General features: G+C 43.7%; 1 protein-coding gene across 2 annotated transcripts in view; it reads right to left on the minus strand.

Moving 5' to 3' along the window:
- LOC111535870 (A-kinase anchor protein 2) overlaps window positions 1-25597 on the minus strand; it is a 121992-nt gene that overhangs the window by 15215 nt on the left and 81180 nt on the right. The window contains exons 2-3 of one of the 2 annotated variants that reach the window (XM_023202108.2): window positions 18631-21052; window positions 1347-1525 (exon numbers count right to left, since the gene is read on the minus strand). In XM_023202108.2, coding sequence (XP_023057876.2) covers window positions 1347-1525; window positions 18631-20941 — 2490 coding nt within the window. In that variant the 5' untranslated portion in view covers window positions 20942-21052. The remainder of the gene's footprint in view (window positions 1-1346; window positions 1526-18630; window positions 21053-25597) is intronic. The other variant, XM_023202114.2, reaches the window with a different exon arrangement.

A 25597-nucleotide genomic window follows, 5' to 3' on the forward strand; every position in this document is an offset into this window, starting at 1 on the left:
CGCCCACCCTGGCCTCCCAAAGTGCTGGGATTACAGGCGTGAGCCACCACGCCCGGCCAGCAGCAGGGAATTCTTACTGTGAACTCCATAGTATTCAAGTTTAAGGTGACCAGATGGTTTATCACCCAAACTGGGACACTTTCAAGGGGGAAAGGCAGGCTGGGTGCAGTGGCTCATGCCTGTAATCCCAGCACTTTAGGAGGCTGTGGTGGGAATATACCCTTGAGCTCAGGAGTTGAAGAACAGCCTGAGCAACATAATGAGGCCTCCTTTCTACAAAAAAGTTAAAAAATAAGCCAGGTGTGATGACATATGCCTGTGGTCCCAGCTATTCAGGAGGCTGAGGCAGGAGGATTGCCCTAACCCAGGAGGTCGAGGCTGCAATGAGACATGATTACATCACTGCATTCCAGCCTGGGTAACAGACACAAACCCTGTCTCAACAACAACAAAAGAGTGAAAGGGGATATTAATAATCCCAGCATCACAACGGGCATAAGCCAGGACTGTCTCAGGTAAACTGGGTAGGATCCTCAACCAACCCAAGCTATTTGTGACTTGAGTGCAGTCAGGGGAGGAGGTGGTGACTTCAATATGTGCTAAGAGACTGGTGCCAGAAGACCCATAGGGGGCTGGCACGAACCCTGAGGCTGATCTCCAGGCTCCTGGGACTGTGTAGAGCAACAGTTGCTATGTCTCTAACTGGAGAAAGAAACCACAGAGCAGATGACTTCCTTCACAGTTAATTTGAATGTTATGTGCAAAGTTCCTAGGGTTTGGGGGTAGCAAAGTAGCCATGTGGTTTTCAACTGTCATTTTAACTGGCTCTTTGCTATCAAGCTATGCACGTGGGCTTGTTAACAGTCCCAAACACACTCGGTCTTTTAGGTACTGTGTAACATTGTTAGGGATTGCCTAGAGGGTCAGCTTTGAAGGAACAGTATCTTCAGCCTTCTCTAGAGAAATAAAATCTCTACTGGGCAATGGTAGAAATCAGCTCCCAGGTGTTTAGGGATGATTTCAGGGCCCTTGCATCCCTCTCCCTGTGTGGCCCTTGCATGCTGTCTTTCTATGCACCAAACATCTTACACACTAGTCTTACTGGTCAACTCCAGCTATACTTGGCTGCAAACAACCAGCTCCCTGCATGATCAACATTTTTTTTTGAAACAGGCAAAAACCCAAACCCAGTTCCAGGCATGTGAAACCACGTATTTGAAAACCGATATCGGAACCCTAATGCTGACCAGACAACCACATACACATTTGTGCCTGGACTACAATGCCACACACCACACCGACGGCCGCGCTCAGAGAAGTGAAAGAGGAAAGGAGGAAAAACTTACACTACTATCATCCATTCTCTCGCGCCTTTTAGATTTGTGTGTCTCATAGTCTTCCATGAGGGTCTGCATCAGATTCTTGGGCCGCTGGGTTCCGGCAGCCTCTTCAGGGGCTAAGTCAGGCTGCAAGCTGGGGCCTTCAGTGGTGGGGGATGGAGGAGGTTTGACTTTCTCTATTTTCCCTGAAACAACACGAAGAGAACACTCTTTCTAAGCTTGTCTGCTCATGACTGCTTTTAGAAAGAAGAGAAAACTGGCAAATAAAAGAGCAACAACCTCTGACACAGAGAATGGTACCAGAATGATGGTTAAGTGTAGGCCATTTTATTATATTACAGGATCAAAGCACTTAAGGTTAATGCACAAACCCATCCAAAGATCTCAAGGACACCAAGTTCCAAAAAGTCAGTTAGATCAAACAGGCCCGGCACACAGTCTACAAATATATGTTGGACAGACAGACAGTGGCTCCAGTTGTTTTGAGACATGTATCCTATCACAGATCATAGAATTAGACTGTCAGAGGTGGTGGTGCCTTGGAGACTCAGAGACCCACTTCTTAACAGATGAAAGAGCTTGAGGCTCTGCCAAGGGAAGGCTGTGCTGAAGTCATAGGAGCCAGTGATGGTACCCAGGCCTCCTGCTTTCCTCACCAGGGTCTATCCTCTATAGCAGAGGAAGCCAGTTGTCTGCTGACCTGCCCAGGCATTTTGTGCAGACAGCTCAGTGTTATAAAACCTTTGAATAAGGATGAGGCTAGTTCTTCTCAGTTCACCCCAGTCTTATACTGGCCAGCTTCATTCATTTACCTCACCTGCTGGGGTCCTGAAACATGAGGGTTTGAGGCATCCCAGACTTTAAGAAGTGTACACCAACAAAGGCAGTGGAAAAGGTGCACACCAGCCTTGGGAATGGGGAGGTTTCAGCTCTTGTAATGTCCTCCAAGAATCCTCAGGATGGAGAGATGAGGTCAGTGATTAATTCAACAGTGGTGTGATGACTCTACGCACCCTTACCAAGACCATTTCCATCCCTCCCTCCCAAGAAATGCCTGGCCCTGGCTTCTGGCCCTTCAAGGGGTGGATTTATTGCCACAGAGCCCCAAATGCACTACTGAGAAGTATCTTCAAGTACAATTAGGATTTTTCCAATTATGCCCTTTGTGGTTGACATGGCTAGAATCTGTGAACAAGGAATGTGGAGAAAACACACAAGATAAATGGGGTTTGCATGGCCCTGTTTGGGAGGGAAAAGGACCATTTGACCTCTTCCAGTTCCAAGCCGAAGATGACTCACCTTTCTTCATCTGACATCTCAGGCTTCTAACTTGGCAACTGCCTGGTGTCGCAGGAATCACAAGTGAAGCCTGGTGTCCATGTTTCTATGTGGGCTGCTTAGCCCTTTACTGGTACAACCTCCTTCTGATGAGAGCTACAAAGGCCTGGAGTCCAGGAAATCCAGGTTTTTAACTTCTGCTCTTCCAGTACTTGGCTATGTGACTGACTATAGATATCATTTCATATTCCCACTTCAATCATGGGCTGACCACTTAAATTCTCCTAGCTTTCAGCTGTCACATTTGGGAATTAGGTGGAAAATAGGTTTTAATATACAGAAAAGGGCACTCCATTTCATAGCCACATTACATTAATAAAAGTGAGATTCATTGCTTTGATCTAAATTACCAGGATAACTGAAAAGTCTTTTGATATTAACAGTACAATAATAAGTATTTCAAGATCTCCAAATTCACTAGAAAAGGTTTCTATTTTTTATTATGGAAATTAGGGAACACTATAATGACCCCTATAAACATTATAAACATCACCCAGAGTAAACATTTATCAAGATTTTAGTATAATTGGCTCTTCCTTCCTTCCTTAGACTTGCTGAATTATTTTAAACCAATCATAGACTTCAGGTCACCTCACTCCTGCACACTTAGTATGTATCTCTAAAAATTCTGATTGACTTTTTAATTGAAGGCTTAAGAAACAATACAGCACAGTGGTGAGCATGCAAGCTCTGGAGCCAGCCGGTTTGGGCTTGAACCCATAACTTGGCAGCCAAATCACTTTGCGCAAGTTATTTACTCTTTTGATATCTTCGTTTCCTCATCGGTAAAATGAGTATGATGATAGGGGTACCTACCTCAGCTAGTTATTATGAGGACAAAGTTAATATTTATAAGGTTAATATTCAGAACAGAAAGCATCTAATGAATCTAGCTACTATTTAATTGGAATCTCAAAGAATAATATGACTATAGGGTGAGATGAACAATTTCATGCATATTCTGCATACAATTTTTGCATCTCTTCTGGGACCAGAAATAGACACTAGTTACCAGGTTAATTTTCATCATTTTCCATTGGACCTCTCAAGTGTCCGGATCACTTCCCACCAGCCATTCTTCCAGCATTAAACACCTAGAAAGCACAGCCTATATTCATGGCTTCTAGCTTCTCCCTTTCACACACAGCACAGTGGAACTCCTGTTTATATTTCTGTGAAGGCCATTTTCACATACTGACTTGAATCTTATCTGGTTATTGAAGCTTTTGTCTTCTCAATTAGGCTATAATGTCACCCTGAGGACAGGGGGGTATGTTTCACCTGTCTATGAATCCCCTTAATTCATGTGAATGTAAACTCCATTAGAGTAGAGCTTTGTCTGTCTGGTCATTGCCAGACCCCAGCAGTAGCGGTGGTATACGGCATGAGGTAGAAAATTCATGTTTGTTGAGTAATCAGTAAGTCCATTATGAAATATACATAACAACCACAAGTAAATGCTTATGGATTGGGACAGAATCTCCCACAGAGAATTAGAGGAAAGGGCTTAAATGCCTTCACCAAAATATATGAATTAAAACATTTTAGGTCTACAGAATCACAAACTCAATGGCTTTGGAGTAACAAGCGGATTTATATATCATTAACTTTCATAGGCTTCATGTCATCTGAGCCTTGCAACAACCCTGGGATGTAGTTAGGGTGGATGTCATGACCACAGAGGCCCAGACGCCAACTCCATCCCAAGTTACATGAGATAGTAACAGTCACAGTCTGGAGCCCAAACCCAGTGTTGATGATGGCTGAATTGAATTATGGGATGTATGCAGAAAGAACGCTGTAAAGAGGGTGAAGGATGACTATAGACAAGTGCTCAGCCATTAAACATTAAAGACATTTCCTGCTTATTGATGATTTCATCCCTAGAGCAAGTTTTTCTAGTTCTAGCCACTAGAGGTCAGAGGAATAACAGGAAAGAAAGGCTGGCTTAGCAGTTCTGGAGCAGGGGCTGCCAGGGACAAGGGGGCTGAGAATGGTCGCTTTGGATAACTGAGCCTATGTTCTGGTTCTATCTACCCACTCAGCAGGGGCTATCACAGGTCCCCAGAGAGAGAAGACACTATGCCTCATCCCCAGACTTCCGGCCATCATTCTGGTCAGTATCAAGGAAAGCTAGCTCAGCCAGACTTCTCTGCTGGGCCCTGTGATCTCTGATGCTCCTCTCCAAGTATGGTTCAAACCAGGCACCAGAATTCTGGGTGCCATCTTAGGAATCACACAGGCTGCTAAAAGGCTGGAGAGAAACCTGTTCCACACCTGACAACTTCCTCAGAGGTCCAGAGTTTGCAGCCAGAGGTCCTCTCCATTAGGATGCTGACAGCACTCCGGATGCTCTTCCACCAATAGTAGACACCGCAGACAGCACCACTGTTTGGGTCTCGATCATTACATGAGTGTGACGCAAAAGTCTGTGCCACAGGCCTGGGAGCTCAATCACATCCTTTTTCATGACCCCATAAGGCCCCCTGAAGTCCCTTGGCCCAGAGAACATGCCCCAGTAGACTCCCCAAACCATGATGGTTACCTTTGGTACTTCTTTTTCACTGCTCCAGGGTGCATCTCACCCAGCACTTCCCCAGTAACCCCAGGTCCAGCTCTGCTTACTCCCGCAAACTTTGCTCTGCTATCGGTTTAGTCACCTCATGAATGATTCAATAGCTTGTGACGCCTGACATTTGCCCCATTTTCAGTGAGCACATCCTGCCATCCAGTTCCTCACCTGCACTGAACACTCTATAGAACACTTTTTTTTTTCCTTTCATTTTTTTTGAAACGGAGTCTTGCTCTGTCGCCCAGGCTGGAGTGCAGTGATCTTGGCTCATTGCAACCTCTGCCTCCTGGGTTCAAGTGATTCTCCCGCCTCAGCCTCCTGAGTAGCTGGGATTATAGGCACCCTCCACTACGCCTGGCTAATTTTTGTATTTTTACTAGAGACAGGGTGTCACCATTGTTAGCCAGGCTGGTCTCGAACTCCTGACCTCAAGTGATCAGTCTGCCTCGCCTACCCAAAGCGCTGGGATTACAGGCATGAGCCACCATGCCCGGCCAGAACAGCTCTCTTGAAGGACCTCAGTCACTATCCCTGAACAACAACATGAACACACAGTGCCATGTAGACATCAGGGCAGACCTGTATCGGTCTTGGCTGACGGCCAGTCCTAACGTTTACAGAGCCAGGAACAGGTATAATGTGACCTCTAAAATGAACATAAGGAACCACTAGAACAATGTTAGACTGAAATTCTGAGTGGAGGATAGGAAACATTTGAGTTTATTTCATAAACGTGATTATATTCAAACTATTCCATCTGGAGTAATTTTAGACTTAAGCTTTTGAAGGTGTTTGAGGGTAAGTGGCTTCACTTGGTTGACTCCAAAGATGTGTTTCTAACATTATGTCCTGTGACCTTAGCTTTGTAAGATAGTACTTGATGCCACAAATAAAAAAATCTTTGGTCAAATTAAGCTTGGGGCACACTGGGTTCAAGAAAACAAGGAGGGAGAGAGGGATTGTTTACCAGAGGACTTCTGGTTTTAGTGCTAATATGACTGTGAAGCTCTAATTCAGGAATGGGAGCATAGCATTTCTCAAGTTTATTTAACCAGAAACCCTCACTTCATAGAATCTATTAAATACCTCAAGAAAAAAAGCCAGGTGCAGAGGCTCATGCCTGTAATCCCAGCACTTCGGGAGGCTTAGGTCAGAGAATCACTTGAGCTCAGGAGTTTGAGACCAGCCTGGTTAACACAGTGAGACCTCATCTCTAAAAAATTTTAAAGTAAGTAAATGAATACAGAAGGGGGGGGGGGAAAGAAAAACAGTTTAGGAAATACTGTTGTCTAGTGTGCAGTAGTTAACCAGCTTCCAAGGAACTTTTTTGGCCCAAGTTCATTTAATAATCAAGTATGGGCACAAAGCTCATGTACAAGAACGTTCAGCACTGTCTTTTTTTAACTACACCAAGATATCTTCCTATTGAAGAATGGTTAAGTTAGCTATGGCTCATTTAGGCAATGAAGTATTATTTAGCCATTATAAATCATGTTTCAGACTCTCAAACTTAGGGGAATGGTTAAGGTCACGAGAAAATATTCAAAATATATTAAGAGAAAAAGCAGATTGCAAAAGTAGAGATATTGCAGGAGTTCAAGAGTGCAGGTGGGAGAGCCAGACTGCCTGGGTTCAAATCCTAGTTCACCACTTATTAACTGTGTGAAAGAAAACAAAAGTACATGGCACATGGCAGATACTCAATCAGCATAAGACGAACACTATATGTTGCCTCCTATGGTGGGCAGAACAATCGCCTCACCAACAATGTCCAAGTCCTAATCCCCCAAACCTGTAATATGTTGCTTTACAGGTAAAAAGAACTTTGCAGTTGTGATTAAGTTTAGGTACTTGAGATGGGAAAGCTATCCTGAAATACCCAGTTGGGTCTGATGTAATTGCAGAAGGGAAGTAGGAGGGTCAGAGAGAGAGAGAGAGATCTGAAGATGCTGCACTGCTAGCCTTGACCATGGAGGAAGGGGCCATGAGCCAAACAATGTAGGCAGCATACAGAATGAAAGAGGGAAGAAAGTGAACTCTTCCCCAGAGCCTCTGGAAGGAACACTGCCTGCTGACACATTGATTTTAGCCCAGTCTTAGTTTGTTTGAGCTGCCATAAAATACCATAGACTGGACGGTTTGAACAACACACACGTATTTTCTCACAGTTCTAGAGTCTGGAAGTCCAAGATCAAGGTGCCAGAATGGTCGGTTTCTGCTGAAGGCTCTCTCCCTAGATTGCAGACAGCTGCCCTCTTGCTGTGTCCTCACACAGTGGGGAGAGAAGCAGTCTGATGTCTCTTCTTACAAGGGCATTAATCCTATCATGAGGGCTCCACTCTGTGATTTCATGTAAACCTAATTATATCCCAAAGGGCCCACCTCCAAATACCACCACACTGAGGATTAAGACTTCAGTATATGAATTTGGGGGAGGGGGTCTCAATCGAGACCAGGCTGGTCTCAATCCTCCTTCCGGATTTAAGGTCTAACTTTTAAAAAGCCAAGAATGGGAATTCCAAAAGTTCTGAAAATTATTTTGGTTAGATATTCATACATAGCAGATGAATTTCAGACTTCTGCCTTCTAAAGCTGTAAGATAATGCATGTGTAAGATAATGCATTTTAAAAAATTATTATTATTACTAGAGACAAGGTCTCACTATGTTGCCCAGGCTAGTCTTGAACTCCTGGGCTCAAGAGATCCTCCAGCCTCAGCTCCCCAAAGTGCTGGGATTACGGGCATGAGCCACTGTGCCAGGCTAAATGTGCATTTTTTACGCTACTATATTTGTGGTAATTTGTCACAGCAACAATAGAAACAAATGCAAGTATCAACCCAATATTGCCTTCCAAGCACCTATGGGCATGGAGAAAATCTAGAAAGGTGGCTATTCCTGCAGGAGTAGGATTATGAATCACTTGATTCTTTTTACATTTTTTCTACAATAAGCACACATTAATTTTAAAATATAAAACAAACCAGAAAACTTTTCTTGTAAATATTATTAGCCCATGCTGAGAAAAGCAGATAAACCTGTTTGCTTTAACCTTTATGGACTAGGCAGATCCACAAGTCCTTCTATCATCCCAGGCAGTGCATACCCAGAGGAGCTCAGAAGGAAAAAAACTGTTCATCTCTGCAATGGTGGTGCTCACGAGACTGTAGCATTGCAAGGTAGACTAAGGAGCAAGGAAAGCCAATGAGTTTCACTCCAAATTAGCTAGTGGTGTCTCCCATCATGAGTGGGAAAGCATAAATTGGTGTTTCCTGCTTATTCGTCATGAATAGTTATGCCACTGTGATCCAGAGAAAGCAAGCCATGCCTTGGCTGTGCTTCTGGATTTTCCAGGCAAGATGGATTTCCCTTGGGCATCTGTGGCGGGCTGTGCTGACAGGGGGCAGAGAAAAGAATCTGCAATTCCTCCCACCCAAAGAACCCAAGAGACGGCTGCATGCACTCAGAATACAGCTGTTGTCATCCCTGACAGCCCAAATCTTCCTTCTGGATTTCAGGTCTAACTTTTAAAAAGCCAAGAATGAGGATATCAAAAGTTCTGAAAATTTTTGTCAGATATTATGATTTGGGTGATTATTACACTCTCTATGCATGAAGTCTGAGGTCTTAAATCAAACAGCCTTTGTTTCCACATTTCTCAAAAGAAAAGAAAAAGCCATCACCCACTCGTATTTAAAAACCAAACTGAACCGAACAAAAGCACCCACCAGAGGACACGCCTCGGCCGGGGCCTCCTTCAATGACCTCCTTTCTTCACACAGCATTGGGATAAGGTTGCAAACATCTAAAGCGACCCACAAGTCACCAGAAAGAAATGAGCTCAGACTTGCAATTTCAATTTCGTTTCCTCTCAGTACAAGGGAACATCCTGCTTGTCAGTCCCAGAGTGCACGGACTTGTGCGGTTCCAGCTGTGACCCACACACCAAGAGCTGGTCCCTTCTTCTTTCATCTCCTCCTCTGAAGGCCCCAGGGGTGGGAGAATGTGATGATATGAATCTTCAGATTATAAATCTAGCTCAGAAATGAGAAATAACCCCTGCTTGGCAAACAAGTCTGAGAAACTGTCAAATACTATTGCTTAAAGGTAAGTCGGGTTGTTGGACGAGTTGCTGATATTGGGTTTATCCCTATGAACACAACTGGAAGAGGATGAAAACTCTAGAAAGAAAGAAAGAGCTCTGCTCTTACAGGGCAGGGAGAGTTTAATACCAAAAAGGAAAAAAGTTAAAACAGTAAGAATGAAAATTATGGTGAATAGTAATTCTCCACCAAAATCCTTTTGTTAAGTACATTTCTACTAGCATGGCAGGCTTGGCTGTGTGAAGATTACCTCCCCTCAAAAGGAAAACATTTTTATGGTAATACATGTAATTTTATCGTCACTCAATACATTTAATGATGGATTTTTTACTCTTTAGTTTTTGAAATCACAGTGGACTACTGAAAACTCATTATTCCTGACCTCAAGTTTCCAAGAGAAATGTTAATTCTAAGGAAGTAACTGAAAAAAAAATCCCAGCTAGGAATAGAAAGCAATTTTATCGTATGTGTTCTGTTATTTATCTCAGGCTCACAACTGCGCGAAAGAGCAACTCATAAATAATTCTACTAAGGCCTTCTGGACTTTTCTTTTTTGAGACAGGGTCTCGCTTTGTTACTCAGACCGGAGTCTAGTGGCATGACCACAGCTCATGGCAGTGTTGAACTCAAGCTTAAGTAATCCTCCAACCTCGCCTCCTGAATAGCTAAAACTACAGGTACACAGCACAAAATTCAGCTATTTTTTTTTTTTTTCCATAGAAACAGGGTCTCACTATGTTGCTCAGGTTGGTCTTGAACTTCTGGTCTCAAGCGATCAGCCACTATGCTTTTTCTTAAAACAAAAGAGCAACTGTAATGTTGTAATGTAATAACAACAATAACTCTTACTAGGAGCTTTTTATGTACCAGGCCCTGTCTCAACTTTTTTATGAGGCTGGTATAACTTTATTCCTATTTTATTGAGGTTTACAGAGGTGAAGTAACTTGGTCACAAAGCTAGCAAGTGGTAGAGTCAGAAATTAAGCTTGAGATACGAATCCAGAGAAGTGACTGTCACATTTTAGCATGTATTCTCCTTGACCAGCTTTTTTACATCACACTTTTTTTTTTTTTTTTTAAAGACAGAGTCTTGTTTTGTTGCCCAGGTTGGAGTGCAGTAGGGATTGTAGCTCGCTACAACCTCCCGGGTTCAGGCGATTTTCTTGCCTCAGCCTCCCGAGTAGATGGGATTACAGGCATGCGCCACCACACCTGGCTCATTTTTGTATTTTTGGCAGACATGTGTTGACCAGGCTGGTCTCAAACGCCTGACCTCAAGTGATCCACCCACCTCAGGCTCCCAAAGTGCTGGGATTACAGGCATGAGCCACCTCGCTTGGCCTTTGCATATAAATGTATACTTGAGTAATGGGAAATAAAAGAGAGACTGGTAATACTTGTGAGTTAGATACACACAGGTTTTGAGAAGCTTTTTTACTTTACTTTCAAGGCCATGAGAAAGAAAATCTCATTACAAGAACTATACATGTATTCTTCAGTGCTCTAATGGTCTGTCCACACACTCTCTCCCTGACCCACCTCACCCCCTAGTTTTCCACCCCATACGTATGTAGCACATAAAGATCAAATAGACCTGAAACGCCCATCTTCTTGGCGAATCACCTCCTCTTTGTTACCTGAAAACTATGCATCTGTTTTTGTACATGGCTGAGTTTGATTCCTCAGAAGATGCTCCCCTAACTAACTTGCGGCATGGAGAGGCCATGCAAAAGTAGGCAATGAGGACATCACGTGGTGGCCCAGCACCAGCAGAGTCAACCCAGGCATGTGGATATATCCGAAGACCCAGCACAATCAGCAGGAACAGCGGAACCTGCTTACACCAGGGAATTCAGCTGGTGGGGAACGTTCTGCTTTTTCCAAAGTTCTGCTGCCCAGAAGCTGTGATCGTAGGCTTGTTACAGAAGAAAGACTTCTGGGCCCACAGCATCTCAAGAGTGAGGCTGACAGGCAGGTTTAATCATGGCAGTTGCCCTTTCCAAAACTGTAAGGGTAATGTCTAAAGAGAATGTGGAATTCTATACTTTGAAAAGTCCTGATTTCATTGCACACCTTCACCCCTTGCCAAACACAGCTTCAACATAGTCTTTTCTTACCAATTCCTTTCCAAATGGCATGCATTTTTCAAGAAAACATACTTGCTGGGTTTAGGTAAAGAGAACACAGGGAAGTTCTGGTCCAAGGAAGAAAGCTCAATTTTTAAAAGGCAAGGAGAATAGTACGTAGTCATGGTGCTCAATGATCACCAGTCAACTAACTTAGTTGACTTTGACCCCACTGAACCAAAAGTGTTCATATTTAGTTAACAGAATAATGAACACTTATCCCTGCTCATCCTCAAATTTAAAAATTGCTTCCTTGCTTGAGTACCCAGTTCTTTCAAAGTTTTCAAGGAATGAGTCTGTTTCTGGAGTAAATGGCAGAGTTTCTTCCTGGGAAATAAACTTTCAAAAAGAACTCACAAGAGCAGCTAGGCTAGATGGTTGAAGTGGACTAAGTTAGTCCCTTGGCTATCTGCTCAGATCTTTGGACAGCCTGAGTGATTTTGCCTACTGTAATTTGGGGCATTGGAATTGAGTTCTGAAAGCAGAAAGGAATCATCCTGGGTCACTAGGGAAGCTCTGTTTCATGGCCTCTGAGAGTCAAATTTATACATCCACGCCACTGCAAGAGAAGGATTGAAGAGCTACAGTGGCTCCTAAAATGAGGATCAGGAAGGACCCAGGAAAATGCAGGGGTTGGGCATGAGACTGGGAAAGGGCAGAGGGAACCTGAGCTACAGGTTGGAGAGAGAAGCTATTACTGCATACCTCGCAGAGCAGGCTCAACAGACGGGAAGGAGAAGGTAGGGGAAAGAAGATGGATTTTGGAGACAAATGAGAGCCTGAGTTTGAAACCAGACTCCCATTTTCACGCTGAGTGACCTTGGGCAACTTAATCTCTCTGGGCTCTAGTAGTAATACTTTGAAAAAGAATAATATTACAGATCTACAACTCTTCATGCATAATTCCCAAATCCAAAAAAGTCTGAAAAGAAAGATTTTTCATAACTTATTTGGCAGCAAAACCTGACATGAGCTGACATGAGGGTCTCCTAGTCTTTCCCCACTTAATGTAACTAATTCTTCTTCTCAAGTTTTAGAGTAGAAATTTAATTTGATCACAGGGTGTTGCCCCAGAACCTGCCAGTTGTGTTAAACAATAGCATATTCGTTGCATTACTTTTCTAAATAATAGTATGTACTTTATAAATTCTCTAAAATCAGAAAAAGTCTGAATCCAGAAATATATCCGGCCTCAAGAGTTAATTTGTATCTGAGAGGGCTGTTGGGAGGATTCAGTGAGAAAATGAGAAATGTCAAGTGTGAAATAACTAGTATTATATGCAGCTTTAAGGCCTTGATAAATTGTAACTACCCTGATTAGACTTGTGTCACCAGAGAATGTTCTAGAAACATGGTGGTGGACAATAACCATCTGTGGACACTCCACAGTAAGCTTTAGCTAGCTTCACACAGCCAGCAGGGCTCCCACAAGCTGCACAGTTGGTGCCTGTCTTGCAGGAAAGAGAGGCACTGTGTACTACCGATGGAGAGCTCTCTCATCATCAATCCTTCCGTCAGATGCTGCTGACACAGGGGCTTCCCCCATGGAGCAATGAGGACACCTCAAATGAAACCATGCCTCATCTGGCTCTAATTTAGCATGGCACACTCCACCAAGCTCTGCTTCATGAAGACTGTGTGGACACTCACAAACATATTTTTCCTAAGACTTTCCCTTGTGATATTTGCAGATAATGAAGGGGAAACAACAAAGACCCAGTTAAGAATCTTTATAATAATATAATGATCACCTCATGTGGAGTCTTAATCTAAACAGACAGCAGCAGAAGTCAATACTTCCTGTACATCTTACAAAAGATTTATAACTATCACGTCTTTCCACATATTAGAAGACATGAACAGACACCCCAAGCTGTGGAACTTAATAGCAACCTACACCACCTTCTCTTTTGCCACTCTCCATAATGTAGGTCTCATGGGGTGAATGATATGACTTGGTAGATAAATTCAACATCTGGCATGAAAACAGAAACTTTCAAAAAACCAAACAAATCATCACCTAACCGTGTTTGTCTGGCATGCTTAGAACTTGGAAGTGAAACCAGGATATCTAATAATAGACATAGATACTAAAGTGAGAACTGTTGGCAACACCAATATGAAAAGACATTTGAAAAGGTCTTAAACTGCAACTTCAATACACTGTTTGGATATCCCACCCCCTAATTCTTTTCTCAAGGGTGTTTTACAGCAGTGTGTGAGTTACCCCTTCAAATCAGACTCATGTACCTGCAAAGGTGCTTCCTTTATTCTCTCTCTCTCTTTTTTTTTTTTTTTTTTTTTTGAGACATGATCTCACTTTGTTGCCCAGGCTGGAGTACAATGGTTCAATCATAGCTCACTGCAGCCTTGAACACCTGGGCTCAAGCAACCTTCTTGCCTCAGCTTCCCAAGTAGCTGGGACTACAGGCATGTGTCACTACACTCAGCTAATTTTTTTTTTTTTTTTTTTTTAAAGAGATGGGGTCTTGTTATGTTGCCCAGGCTGGTCTCAAACTCCTGAGCTCAAGCAATCCTCTTGCCTCCACCTCCCAAAGTGCTGGGATTACAGGCATGCACCACCACCCCTTGCCTTCCTCCTTTTAGTCTCTAAGTGCCATCAGCAGAGGGCACACATGCACACACTATTGGGAGCATGGCTCCTCACATAACATACAGGGTGTTCACCAAGACGGCGCCGGCCTTCCGAAGTGCTCATAAGCAGGAAGAGCTCAATCCAAGCCTGTGAAATGGATTCATTACAACAGGAAGACATTGAGTCCATCAACTCACAGTGAAGGCAGGACAGCTCAGGGTTGTGTTCAGATAATTACTCCTTTAAAAACTCTCACAGGCTTCTCATTGACCATAGGGTAAACTCTAAAGTCTACAACCCTTCATGTGATTGATAGAGCTCTTGGTTGTCTGACTCCAAATCAATTTCTGTTTTGTTTTAAATCTCTTCCTTTAACTTACTCTTAAATATCTCAAATGTGCCAAGTTCTCTATTCCTTTTGAGCCTCTCTTAGGTGCCCTTCCTTCTCCCCTACACCCCGAGCCCAACTTTACCCCTTCATTTCTCGGCCTAGACAGTAATTTCCTAAGGAAGGAAGACTTTCTTTACCCTCCAAATGACATGGTCTTCCTTGTTTTGTGCTCCTACAGGTCTCTGTACTTCTCTGTCATAAAACTGCCTCATTTGTTTAATGTTGTTTCTCTTACTGAACCATTAAGTTCCCTGAGAGCAGGGACTATACATTTTTGTTCACCTCTGTATAAACAAATGTCATTCAAATTCTATAAAAGTGGAGCTTCTTCCTTTAAAAGTCAAATAAGGGCCAGGCATGGTGGCTCATGCCTGTAATCCTAGCACTTTGGAAGGCCAAGGTGGGTGGATCACCTGAGGTCGGGAGTTAGAGACCAGCCTGGCCAACATGATGAAACCCTGTCTCTACTAAAAATACAAAAAACAAACAAACAAAAAAATTAGCTGGGCATGGTGTTGGGTGCCTGTAATCCCAGCTACTCGGGAAGCTGAGGCAGGAGAATCACTCGAACCTGGGAGGTGGAGGTTGCGGTGAGCCGAGTTTGCCCCACTGCACTCCAACCTGGGCGACAGAGCAAGACTCCGTCTCAAAAAAAAAAAAAAAAAATGTCAAATAAGAACCAACAATGACTATATGCTTTTCAAAACAGAACTTCTATCATTCATTGTCCATCTTTTAAAAGCAAAGACAAAGACACTAAAAGCAAAAACAAACATCATTTCCACACCTGGGGGATGGGGTTTCCGTCTAGATAACTTTTTGTATGGAAAGAATTAGAAAATTTCTCCTTCCTTACCACATCTTGGCTTGGATTTTATTTGCTTTAAGGTTTTAGGATTCCAGCATGCCACCAGCATGATTTCTACCAGAGAAGTTAAAAATTGTGTTTTTCATCACCTGGTATCCAATCATCAATCTGAGTCACACAACAAACTAGTGGAGTCACTTCTTCTGGCATGAAATATGAAATGTGTCATAGGAACTTGGTAATATCTCCATTCACAAAACCATTGGAGCCAGGAGTTCTGACCCTAGTCATGAATTGTCTAGTTTGGCTGCTCAGAGTCATGTGTCAGCCTTCTCCCTGATCATGAACTTGGAGGTTGGCCAGCCAAGCAATACTCCAAAGATTTCCAGGCATGAACAGGAAGAAAATTGTATTTTACATTCCATTTCTTTCAACTCATGTTGTAATTCTGGGAAGCCCGGGTGCCTGCTTTAAATGTTCTACAGATAAACATGAAGAAATGACATGCATGCATATCATTATCATGATTGTACTCAATATGACATCAAGACTAGAGCAGACTTGCACGGATGAATTACTATCCCCCTGTAGGGAGCAGAAATCAATCCTATGAGGGTGGGATATGGGAGAACAGATCAGTATCAGCATGGAGGGAAGTACTGGGGAGATTGATATTGGGTTGCTGAGATGCCACTGGCAAGCCTTAGGATGCTGACTTGTTTAAGGCAACCTTGGTCCTGGTGGGGAAGCCTGATGGACAACAGCCAGTTGGGGAATCAGGAGAAAGCATTAACATGTCTTTATATTAGACAATTTTTTATGTGCTGGAAATAAAGTTGGAGGTAATATGGTGAGGGGTTCGATTAACAGACAGAGCCAGAGAAACCTGAAAATACTCATGCTATGGCCTGAATGTCTGTGCCCGCCCCCCCACCTTATTCATTTGTTGAAACTTTATCACCAATTTGATGGCATATATTAAGAAAGTCACTGCACTCTTCCTCTTCTTCCTCCCTTTCCTTTCCTTCCCAAACAATTCAGTCCAAAAGTCACTAGGCCAGGCTGAATAAGATGGTACCTGCTATAGTGTTGGAGCCCAGGGAGGGTAAGGAGGGTGTTGGTGAAGGGGGGTGGCAGTGGCCACCCAGAAATGATGTTGGAGCTCAAGTTTGGTGAGGAAAACAGGAGACTGGTTATACTGGAGTGAGGGGGAAGGAGGGCTAGTTAAATAATAAACATATTACAGATAATAAAAACTAAGTTTTTATTAAAAGCAAAACCTGGTTGTCAAGAAGGTGGTTACAAATATGGAAAGGGAGAAAGTATGAATGAGCCTTTTATTAAATAAGAATTAAAAAGCAATGGGGCAAACTCATGGTTTTCAAGAGAGATGTGTATAATTTCTAATTCTATCCACTGAGAGTGCCTGGGGCCAGCGACAATGCAATAACAATGAACACAGCTAGCACCCAGATCTTTGTTTGTACATACCATTCTCCATCATCAGAAACTAATGCTCTTCAGAGAGACGACTGATTTCAGGGTTGGGAAAGTATAAGATGAAACTGGAATATCTTGCGATGCCAGAAATTGAGGGAGCATTCAAAGGATAACGGGGACATCTCCAAAGGACATATAAGTTAGCCAGAAAGGGCTCCCGTGAGCAGTAACTGAACAAGTTAAGTATAAAAATAATAAAAGAAATGAATCATAATCCACTGAATATCACAGGAATCCATGAGATCATACCAACACAAATAAATGAAGTTTGATAAGAAGTGGGGTAAAAATTGCACAATACCAAAGTATTGCCCTGCAAAATATATACGAATTACAAAAGAAAAAAGTAACTACTGTGCAGAAGCCTGGCAGACACTCCCTCAATTGAGTGATCATAATCAATATTAAGTGATCAGAGTTGACACCTGTCCCCATAATGGGACAAACTAATACCACATGCTACCTGTTTGGATACAGTGAGAACACAGCATCAACTTGGTGGGATTCCTACCAAAGAGGCACAACCTGAAAATAATCATATGAAAGCATCAGAGACCCACATTAGGGAGCAGTCTACAAAATTGGGGGTGATGGGGTATCATATTGGCAATTTACTCTCAAATGATTCAAAACAGAAAGACATTTGTACCGTACTTGAGAACTTTTCTTTAGGTTGGAGATTCTTTCAAAATTTAAAAAGTTAATGAGAAGAGTGACCTTGTTATTGTAGATTTGATGGAAGCCAAGTGTCAAGATTAGATTAAGATCTAGATGGACCAAGACAAGTGTCAACAATTATACTTTAGGGTAATGATTCTGAAATTTTCTCCGGTGAAGCATCAGTTTTTCCCCACCAGTCCATTATGAAGCAATAGTTTTATACAATGCAAAAATCCCACACTTGGATTTCAGGACAATATCGTATTGCAGTAAGAGTTTTCAAATGCTTACTCTCAATGTCTGAACTTAGAATGAACCAGTAGCAAATGATTTCTGGACTAGCTTGGACTACACTTTGAGCAGTGTTTTCTACAGTTGAAGATGCGTGGATCCCTGATTGCCATCAAATCCACATGGAAAATCAAAACAACTGGTCACACTGTTATTCAAATGGTAGTAATAATAATTAGCACCCTAATTAACATCAAGCTTCTACACAAAGTATTCAAAAAAGGGACCGCCCAGGCAATATGAAGGGATTAAAGACCTGCCTTTGTGAAGAGTCATTCAACTTCTCCAAAGGGGTCACATGACAAGAAAAGATGCACCCACCCCTGATTCCAAAGTAGTTGCTTTGTGGTGACTTCAGAAGAAAAATCCAGTTACACAGAAGATGAACATGAACATTTTGCATGGACCAGTCTGCAATGCCAAGCTATGACTATCATTGCTGGGAAGGGAACCAGCATTCAGAAGGGGTTAGTCAGTAGAGGACAGCTCCCAAATCAGATGGGTTTGATTTAACTACAGATACTGAAGGTCAAGCTACTGATTCCAACATAGTCCACACACAGGCCCACTCTGGTTCTATGCTGCAAACAGCCTCTCCTTCATACAACGGCAGACTTTCAAGTAAAAGAGAACATTTCTTTATAACAAACCGAGTCCAAAGCAGAACAACAAAAAAGGAGCAATTGCATCCTCTGGAAAGTGGTAAACTCCATCCAAGCTCAGGGTTTTTCTAGAGGACACTGACACTTTTGTTGCATGTCCCTGTATGCTGGAATTCTCATGCTAGTGTCCCCCCAACACTTACTCCAGACACACACAGAGGAGGCTCCACATAGAAACCCATGAGCTGGAATCAACAACAACAGACTGCTGTGGCATGTCTCTCATGTGAGGCTCCTCACTTACCTGGGGCAGTTTTGTAGCAAGTTCTGGAGGGCAGCGATGGGGCGTTCTTTGTCCTGGGGCTCTGTGTACTCTGCAAGACTTGTCTCTGCCTCTTCAGCTCCTCTTCCCTTTCCTGAGCTGCTCGGATCTCTTCCTCGATCATGGACAAAGTCCGCTGTTTCCTGGACCTCAGCTTGAAGGGTCCAACCATCACGTCAGATTCTTGAGTGGCCAGGAGGGAGGCTGTGCTTCTCAGCTCAGCTGCCTCGGAGTACTTGCTGAAATAGCTTCCTTCGGGCCTGGTCTCCTCCATGTTAATTGGGCCACTCGGTTGCACAGCTGGCAGTGGCTGGGGGGGCCCCCTTTCCCTGAGTGCCCTGTCTTCAGCAGGCAGAATCTTTGGTAATACATCCCTTTTCTCTTGAACAGGAGAAGACACCTGAGGTGGTTCAAACATGCTCTGAGGCTTTTCTGAGCCAAAAGCCCCAGCTTCAGCTTCCTCTAGAGTTGTTTCAGGTCCCTGTTGCTCTGCTCCATCCCTGCTGGTTTTGGACACAGCTTTATCCACCTGCTCGGCTATGGCTTGTTGAATGGCATTCTGCACCAGGAGACCAGCCTGATACTCCAAGGGATCGTTAACCGACGGAGAGTCCCCCAGCGTGGAGGAAGGGGAATAGAAACCATGATCACTAAATGACTTGGAGACACCTTCTCCTCGGCCCTCTGAGGGGTTGTCAGTTTGTGGCGTCTGCGGCAGAGAAAAATCAGCCAGTGAATTTTCCTGGAGGGCATTGGTTGTCTCATTGGAGGCCCCGCTGTCACTGATGTTGTCCATGCTGAAATCATTGGATAGGGTCTCCAGGACTGTGGTATCCTGAGACCTCACTGACAATTCATCAAGACCAGAGTCAAGCTCCTCTTGGGTCAAGGAGACATTGACAGATTTTGAGAACTGATCCAAAATGCCATGGTCATCATCCTTGACCACGGTGAGGACGGCCCGGGCGCTTGTAAATTCTCCATCCTCTGCCCACAGTTTAGATAAGGGCCCACGTTTAGAAGGCTCGCTGTAGGGCCCTTCCTTCCCCTGAGGGGCTGTGTTGCCCTGGCTTCCTGCTGCCAGTGGGGTCTCCAGGGTACCGGGGGATTTCTGTCCCTTGGTGGCTGAGGGACCACTGTCTTCTGGAGGTTCCCCGACAGAAGGTGGTCTCGGATTAGTCAGTGGCTTGTCTGAGTTGACTGACCCCAGAGGCCTGTAGAAAGGCTTGATGGAGAACAGCCTGGGTGTACTCTGGCCCTTGGCCACTGCTTGCCTGGAATTCTCCATCAGCTGAAATTGTTTGCGAGCAGCAGAGAAATCTATCTGCTCTGTGACAATGTCCTCCTTTGCTTTGTCAATCATGCTTGCGCGTTCATGAGAAGAGGTAGGGGCTGTGCAGAGCTGCGATGGGGGCTGCTGCTGCTGCTGCTGCTGCTGCTGTAACTGTTGCTGCAGCAGCAACTGTTCCTGTTGCGCCCTTTTCTCCTTGCGCTCCTTGTACTTTTTGTGCGACTCCAGATGTTCCTCGTCCAGCTGCTCCTCGATGGTTTTCTCCTGCGGGGGATTCCACCATTTTGCCGCAATGCCAGGATTCTTCTTGACGGCCTGGCTGCGGATGAGCTCTCTCCTCTCCTTTTCCAGCTCCAGCATCTCTTCCGAAGGCCTCACTTTTCTAACGCAGTATTGTTCTTTCTCACGCTCGTCATCCTCAAAGAGTTTGGAGGGCTTCTTGTCCTCATGGAAGGCACGCAGCTCAAACTTGGCCTCCTTCTTCAGTGTGGTGAGAGTGAACTCTCCATCTCGGGAAGAACACCATGAGCTGGTTGAGGAGCTGGGGCTGACAGGGGCCTGCAGGCTGTCCCCAAGCGCATCTCTAGGCTGGCTGGGGGAATGGCCATTTGTTCTTTCTGCTTCTGCCATGGGGTCAGGACTGCTATTACCGAGCTCGATGTGAGGTGGTGCCTGCTGGCTAGCTGTTCTCTCAGTGGGTTCTGGCTGGGTCGTCTCGTGGACAGGGGGGCTTAGGCCGCTCACCAGGACCACTGCACCAGGCTCTGGGGAGGATGTTCCATTGAACGTTCCCTCCACAGCAGAATCACAGCAGTTGGCCTCCAGCACCTCATCTAGATAGCGGATCTCTCTGGCAACATCGTTATCCAGGGATTCGTGGTGATCAGTGAGGAGGCCATTATGTGGGGGTGAATAGAAAGGGGAAGGGTGGTCCATGGGATGCGGGGTAGAGGTGATTCCAGGAACACTTTTACATTCTGCAACAGACACCTCAATTTCCATGTTTTTGTGATCTGGGGAAAGAGAGCTGGTAGCAGGCTCCAGGAGGGTGGCACTATAGTCGTCTCCCTCGCTTTTTAGCCGGATATCATCCTCAGAAAGCTGGGGAGGCTTCTGGAATAAAGAGAAAACAAAAGTCAGGGTTAAATACTGCATCTCTTATGGATGTGAATGCTGACAAACTGACTCATAACTAAGAGGAAGGAAAATGGAAACCACAGTGACAAATTCTTTTGAATAGAAATTTCCTAATAATCCCTTAAATGTTCATTTTCTTGTTGTAACGGGTGCCCAACCCTATTTTACAGATTCCATTTTGTTTACATGCTAGTGCCATTTTTAAATTTTAATCTACTAAGGTGGAAGAGATTACATCATTATTGTACCAGAGTCTTCCCAAGTATTTTGTAGCAAATGATTGCAGGCTACGCAATAGGACTATTAATAGGATTGCAAAAAGAAGGTCCTTTTGTATGAACAGATCTTTAAAACATATGACTCTCTGCCAGATGTAATGCAGTTATTCTGGAGACAAGAAACTTTTTGGAAAATCTTTCCAGATTAAATACTGGAAAATAGTAGATCCCTTTAATGGCAGCACATAGGCTACAGTGCCTCACTGCCATGGCTGTAACTGACCATGTGCCTTATAAACACCATCACCAAAGCCACTGACTGCACAGCTCTGTTTTCTGGGATTGCATCAAAATAATACTCTTTAGTTAAGAAGTCAGCATTGCTTTGAAAAACTAATGGCCAGTGGTACCTCTCCTCCAGTTTCTTTTTTTTTTTTTGAGACGGAGTCTTGCTCTGCCGCCCAGGCTGGAGTGCAGTGGCCGGATCTCAGCTCACTGCAAGCTCCGCCTCCCGGGTTCACGCCATTCTCCTGCCTCAGCCTCCCGAGTAGCTGGGACTACAGGCGCCCGCCTCATCGCCCGGCTAGTTTTTTTGTATTTTTTAGTAGAGACGGGGTTTCACCGTATTAGCCAGGATGGTCTCGATCTCCTGACCTCGTGATCCACTGGTCTCGGCCTCCCAAAGTGCTGGGATTACAGGCTTGAGCCACCGCGCCCGGCTCCTCCAGTTTCTTAACTGCTTTCTATGTGATATCTTCAGTTTGTGATTCAATAAGAAAACTCTATCTTCTTAATGTTTTAAAATCCATCATATATATACACATATACACATATACACACACACACATATATATTATATATATATATTTTTTTTTTCTTTTTTTTTTTTTTTAAAGATGGGGTCTTTCTCTGTGGCCCAGGCTGGAGTGCAGTGGTGCCATCTTGGCTCACTGCAACCTCCACCTCCCAGGACTACAGGTGTGGGCCATCACCCCTGGCTGATTTTTTTTTTTTTTTGTAGAGACAGTTTCTCCATGTCACCCAGGCTGGTCTTGAACTCCTGTATTCAAGCAATCTGCCCGCCTCAGCCTCCCGAAGTGCTGGGATTACAGACATGAGCCACCATGCCCAACTTATCCATCCTATTTTTCTACCAGTTATCTAGCCTATGTAATTTTGTTATTTGGCATTAGAAACATTAATTTTCAAATTATAAGATGATTTTCTTTTTCATATCAAAGTACTCTGGCTTATCTCAAAGAATTCCAGTAAAGTATAAACTTAATTAGAGTTACCCTCAAGGACTTTACTAACACGTAGGTCAGCTTTGTCTCCCTATCTCAAGTTTATAATGTGCCTTGTATTATTGACATAGGACAATGCAAAACTGCAAGAGGGTGTAATCTTCATTTATCTAAGGTTTCAACAATTTTAAATGCTTAGAATATTAAAGCACCACCTTGGGATGATTCTCAGGAAATTAATTTCAAAATCCTTCCCAAAAAAGCTGATAATTATGGATTTGTTCTTAAGACCTAAGAAAACACAGGAGTTCACCGTAAGTGCTCTACATTGCTGTCAAAATGTGAAAAACTCTCCGGGTTATCCATGAACTGGGGGGTTTCCTTCAATCTTCATTTCTCACGTTTCCTTTCAGACTTACTTAAATTATTCAAGTAATGTGTATGTCTTCTCCATTAACAGGCACGAATAATGAGTATTCCTCTTTTGTCAACATCTTCTGTTCTCTGATTTTCTTCCAGTCTAGATCTGGTCTTTGTTAAAGAGTGATATTTAACACAATATTTATAATTGCTAACATCTTTATTTTTTATTTTTGACCATCATTAAATAGTAGTTTTTGCTGCTACCTTCCTATTTTTTTTTTTTTAAGAGACAGGCTCTTGTTCTGTTGCCCAGGCTGAAGCACAGTGATGTGATCATAGCTCACTGCAACCTTCAACTCCTGAGCTCATGGGATCCTCCTGCCTCAGTTTCCCTTAGGACTACAGGTGGGTGTCACCATGCCTGGCTAATTTTTTAAAGTTTTTGTAGAGATAGAGTCTCGCTATGTTGCCCAGGCTGGTCTCAAACTCCTGGACTCAAGCAGTCCAGCCTTGGCCTCCCCAAAGTGCTGGGATTACAAGCGTGAGCCATCCTGCAGGGCCAGCCCTTTTAAAACTGTTAACTAAACTTTTTGTTAGATAAGGCATTGTCGGTAACTTCTACTCATATATCATTAAGAATTACACAAAATCTGAATGCTGAAACTTACTGGCTGCCATTCAATTTCAAGTAAACCTAGGCCAAAATTAGCCCACTCCATGGAAAATTATTATTGGAATAAGAAGACAAAGAGAGATTCATGGTACTGCTAAGATGAGTCAGATTACCTATGGCACCCTTACCCCTGGCTTCTTTTGGCTAATGACTCACTGCTGATATTCTGCATGGGAACAACAGAGCTCTCCTTCTATCCTTCTTGGCTTTGGGGTCAGGGTGGGCGGAGGGGAGTGGGAAAACAGTAGGAAGCTGGTAGGACTGAAGTGTGTTTAGAAAACACTGCTCTCCTGAAACACAAGATGCTTTAGAATACTTGAGGAGAGGAAGAAGGGCAACGTAATAGTAAAGGAAACTAAAAGGCAAATAATTAGTTCTATAGTTTCATTAATTAATCCATTCATTAAACATGAGGGGAACTTATTCTGCAGGGTCACAGTGAAATTAGCAGCAACGATAAGCTCCAGAAGTCAATACCCTTTCTTGAAAAAAACAAAAACAAAACCCGAGTTCCCTGTACTTCCAAGAAAGCCCTAAGTCTATTTTAGAGTTTTCTTACTCTGAATCAGGCAAATGAAGAACTTGCCTCTCTTTGTCTCTTGTTGCTAATCAGAGGAAGGAGTGATGGGGCTTATCTCCAAAGCTATTTCCCAAGAAGCTTTTCTGCTCCTCACATCAGCATTGTCCCTTTCTCTTGAATGTTTCACACATCAAGCGCTCAATGATGAATGAGCAGATGCCTTTCCATGTTTTCTTTTTAGGACTCAACAATTGAACAGCTCTTTCTAAGGCACTCTTTTTGAACTACAAATAGTTGTTTTGGTACCAAATTTTTAAAATCTAAGACGAGAATTTGACAATGTACTTTTGCAGTTGTCTGAAAAAAATATATAAAACTGCCATTATCTTTGAATCAGAAATTAATTTACAAGTAGTTATGTCTTCTGTGATCAGTCAAACTGAGATTTTAAAATATGCTAGTTAGTTGGCAGGGTGCAGTAGCTCATGTCTGAAATCCCAGCACTTTGGGAGGCTAAGGTGGGTGGATCACTTGAGGTCAGGAGTTTGAGACCAGCCTGATCAACATGGTGAAACCCCCCTCTCCACTAAAAATACAAAAGTTAGCCGGGCATGGTGGTGTACAGCTGTAATCCCAGGTACTTGGCTTGAGAATCGCTTGAACCTGGAAAGCGGAGGTTGCAGTGAGCCAAGATAGTGCCACTGCATTCCAGTCTGGGCAAGGAAGTGAGACTCTGTCTCAAAAAAGGTTGGGTGCGGTGGCTCACGCCTGTAATCCCAACATTTTGGGAGGCCAATGTGAGCGGATCACTTGAGGTCAGGAGTTTGAGACCAGCCTGACCAACGTGGTGAAACCTCGTCTCCCCTAAAAATACAAAAGTTGACCAGGCATGGTGGTGTACACCTGTAAGCCCAGCTATTTGGCAAGAGAATCACTTGAACCCAGAGAGCAGAGGTTGGAGCATTCCAGCCTGGGTGATTCGGAAGTGAGGCTTGGTCTCAAAAAGGAGAAAAAAAAAAGAAGCAGCAGCCCACGCAGTGGCTCACCCCGGTAAGGCAGGCAGATCACCTGAGGTGAGGTCAGGAGTTTGAGACCAGCCTGGCCAACACAGTGAAACCCTGTCTCTACTAAAAATACAAAAAATTAGCCAGGCGTGGTGGCAAGTGCCCCTGTAATCCCAGCTACTTGAGAGGCCAAGGCAGAATCTAGGAGGAGGAGGTTACAGTGAGCCGAGATCACGCCACTGCTACTCCAGCCTGGTTAATAAGAGTGAAACTCTGCCACACACACACACACACACACACACACACACAAAAGGCTAATTACTTGTTAAAAGTCAAAGTTGGGGGGGTTCCAGTGTAATGTGAGATGAATCCTTTCCAATACATTTTTTTAAACCTCTAGACACTGGAGGGTGTAAACAGGAAAGAGGCCCTCCTTCTTGTGAGCTATATGGCATCCAGTCCCCCTTTCCCATAAATTCAGAAAATTCTTCCTGACACT

Source organism: Piliocolobus tephrosceles, chromosome 14 (genome assembly GCF_002776525.5).
Source record: "Piliocolobus tephrosceles isolate RC106 chromosome 14, ASM277652v3, whole genome shotgun sequence".
In the NCBI taxonomy this organism is placed as follows: Eukaryota; Metazoa; Chordata; class Mammalia; order Primates; family Cercopithecidae; genus Piliocolobus; species Piliocolobus tephrosceles.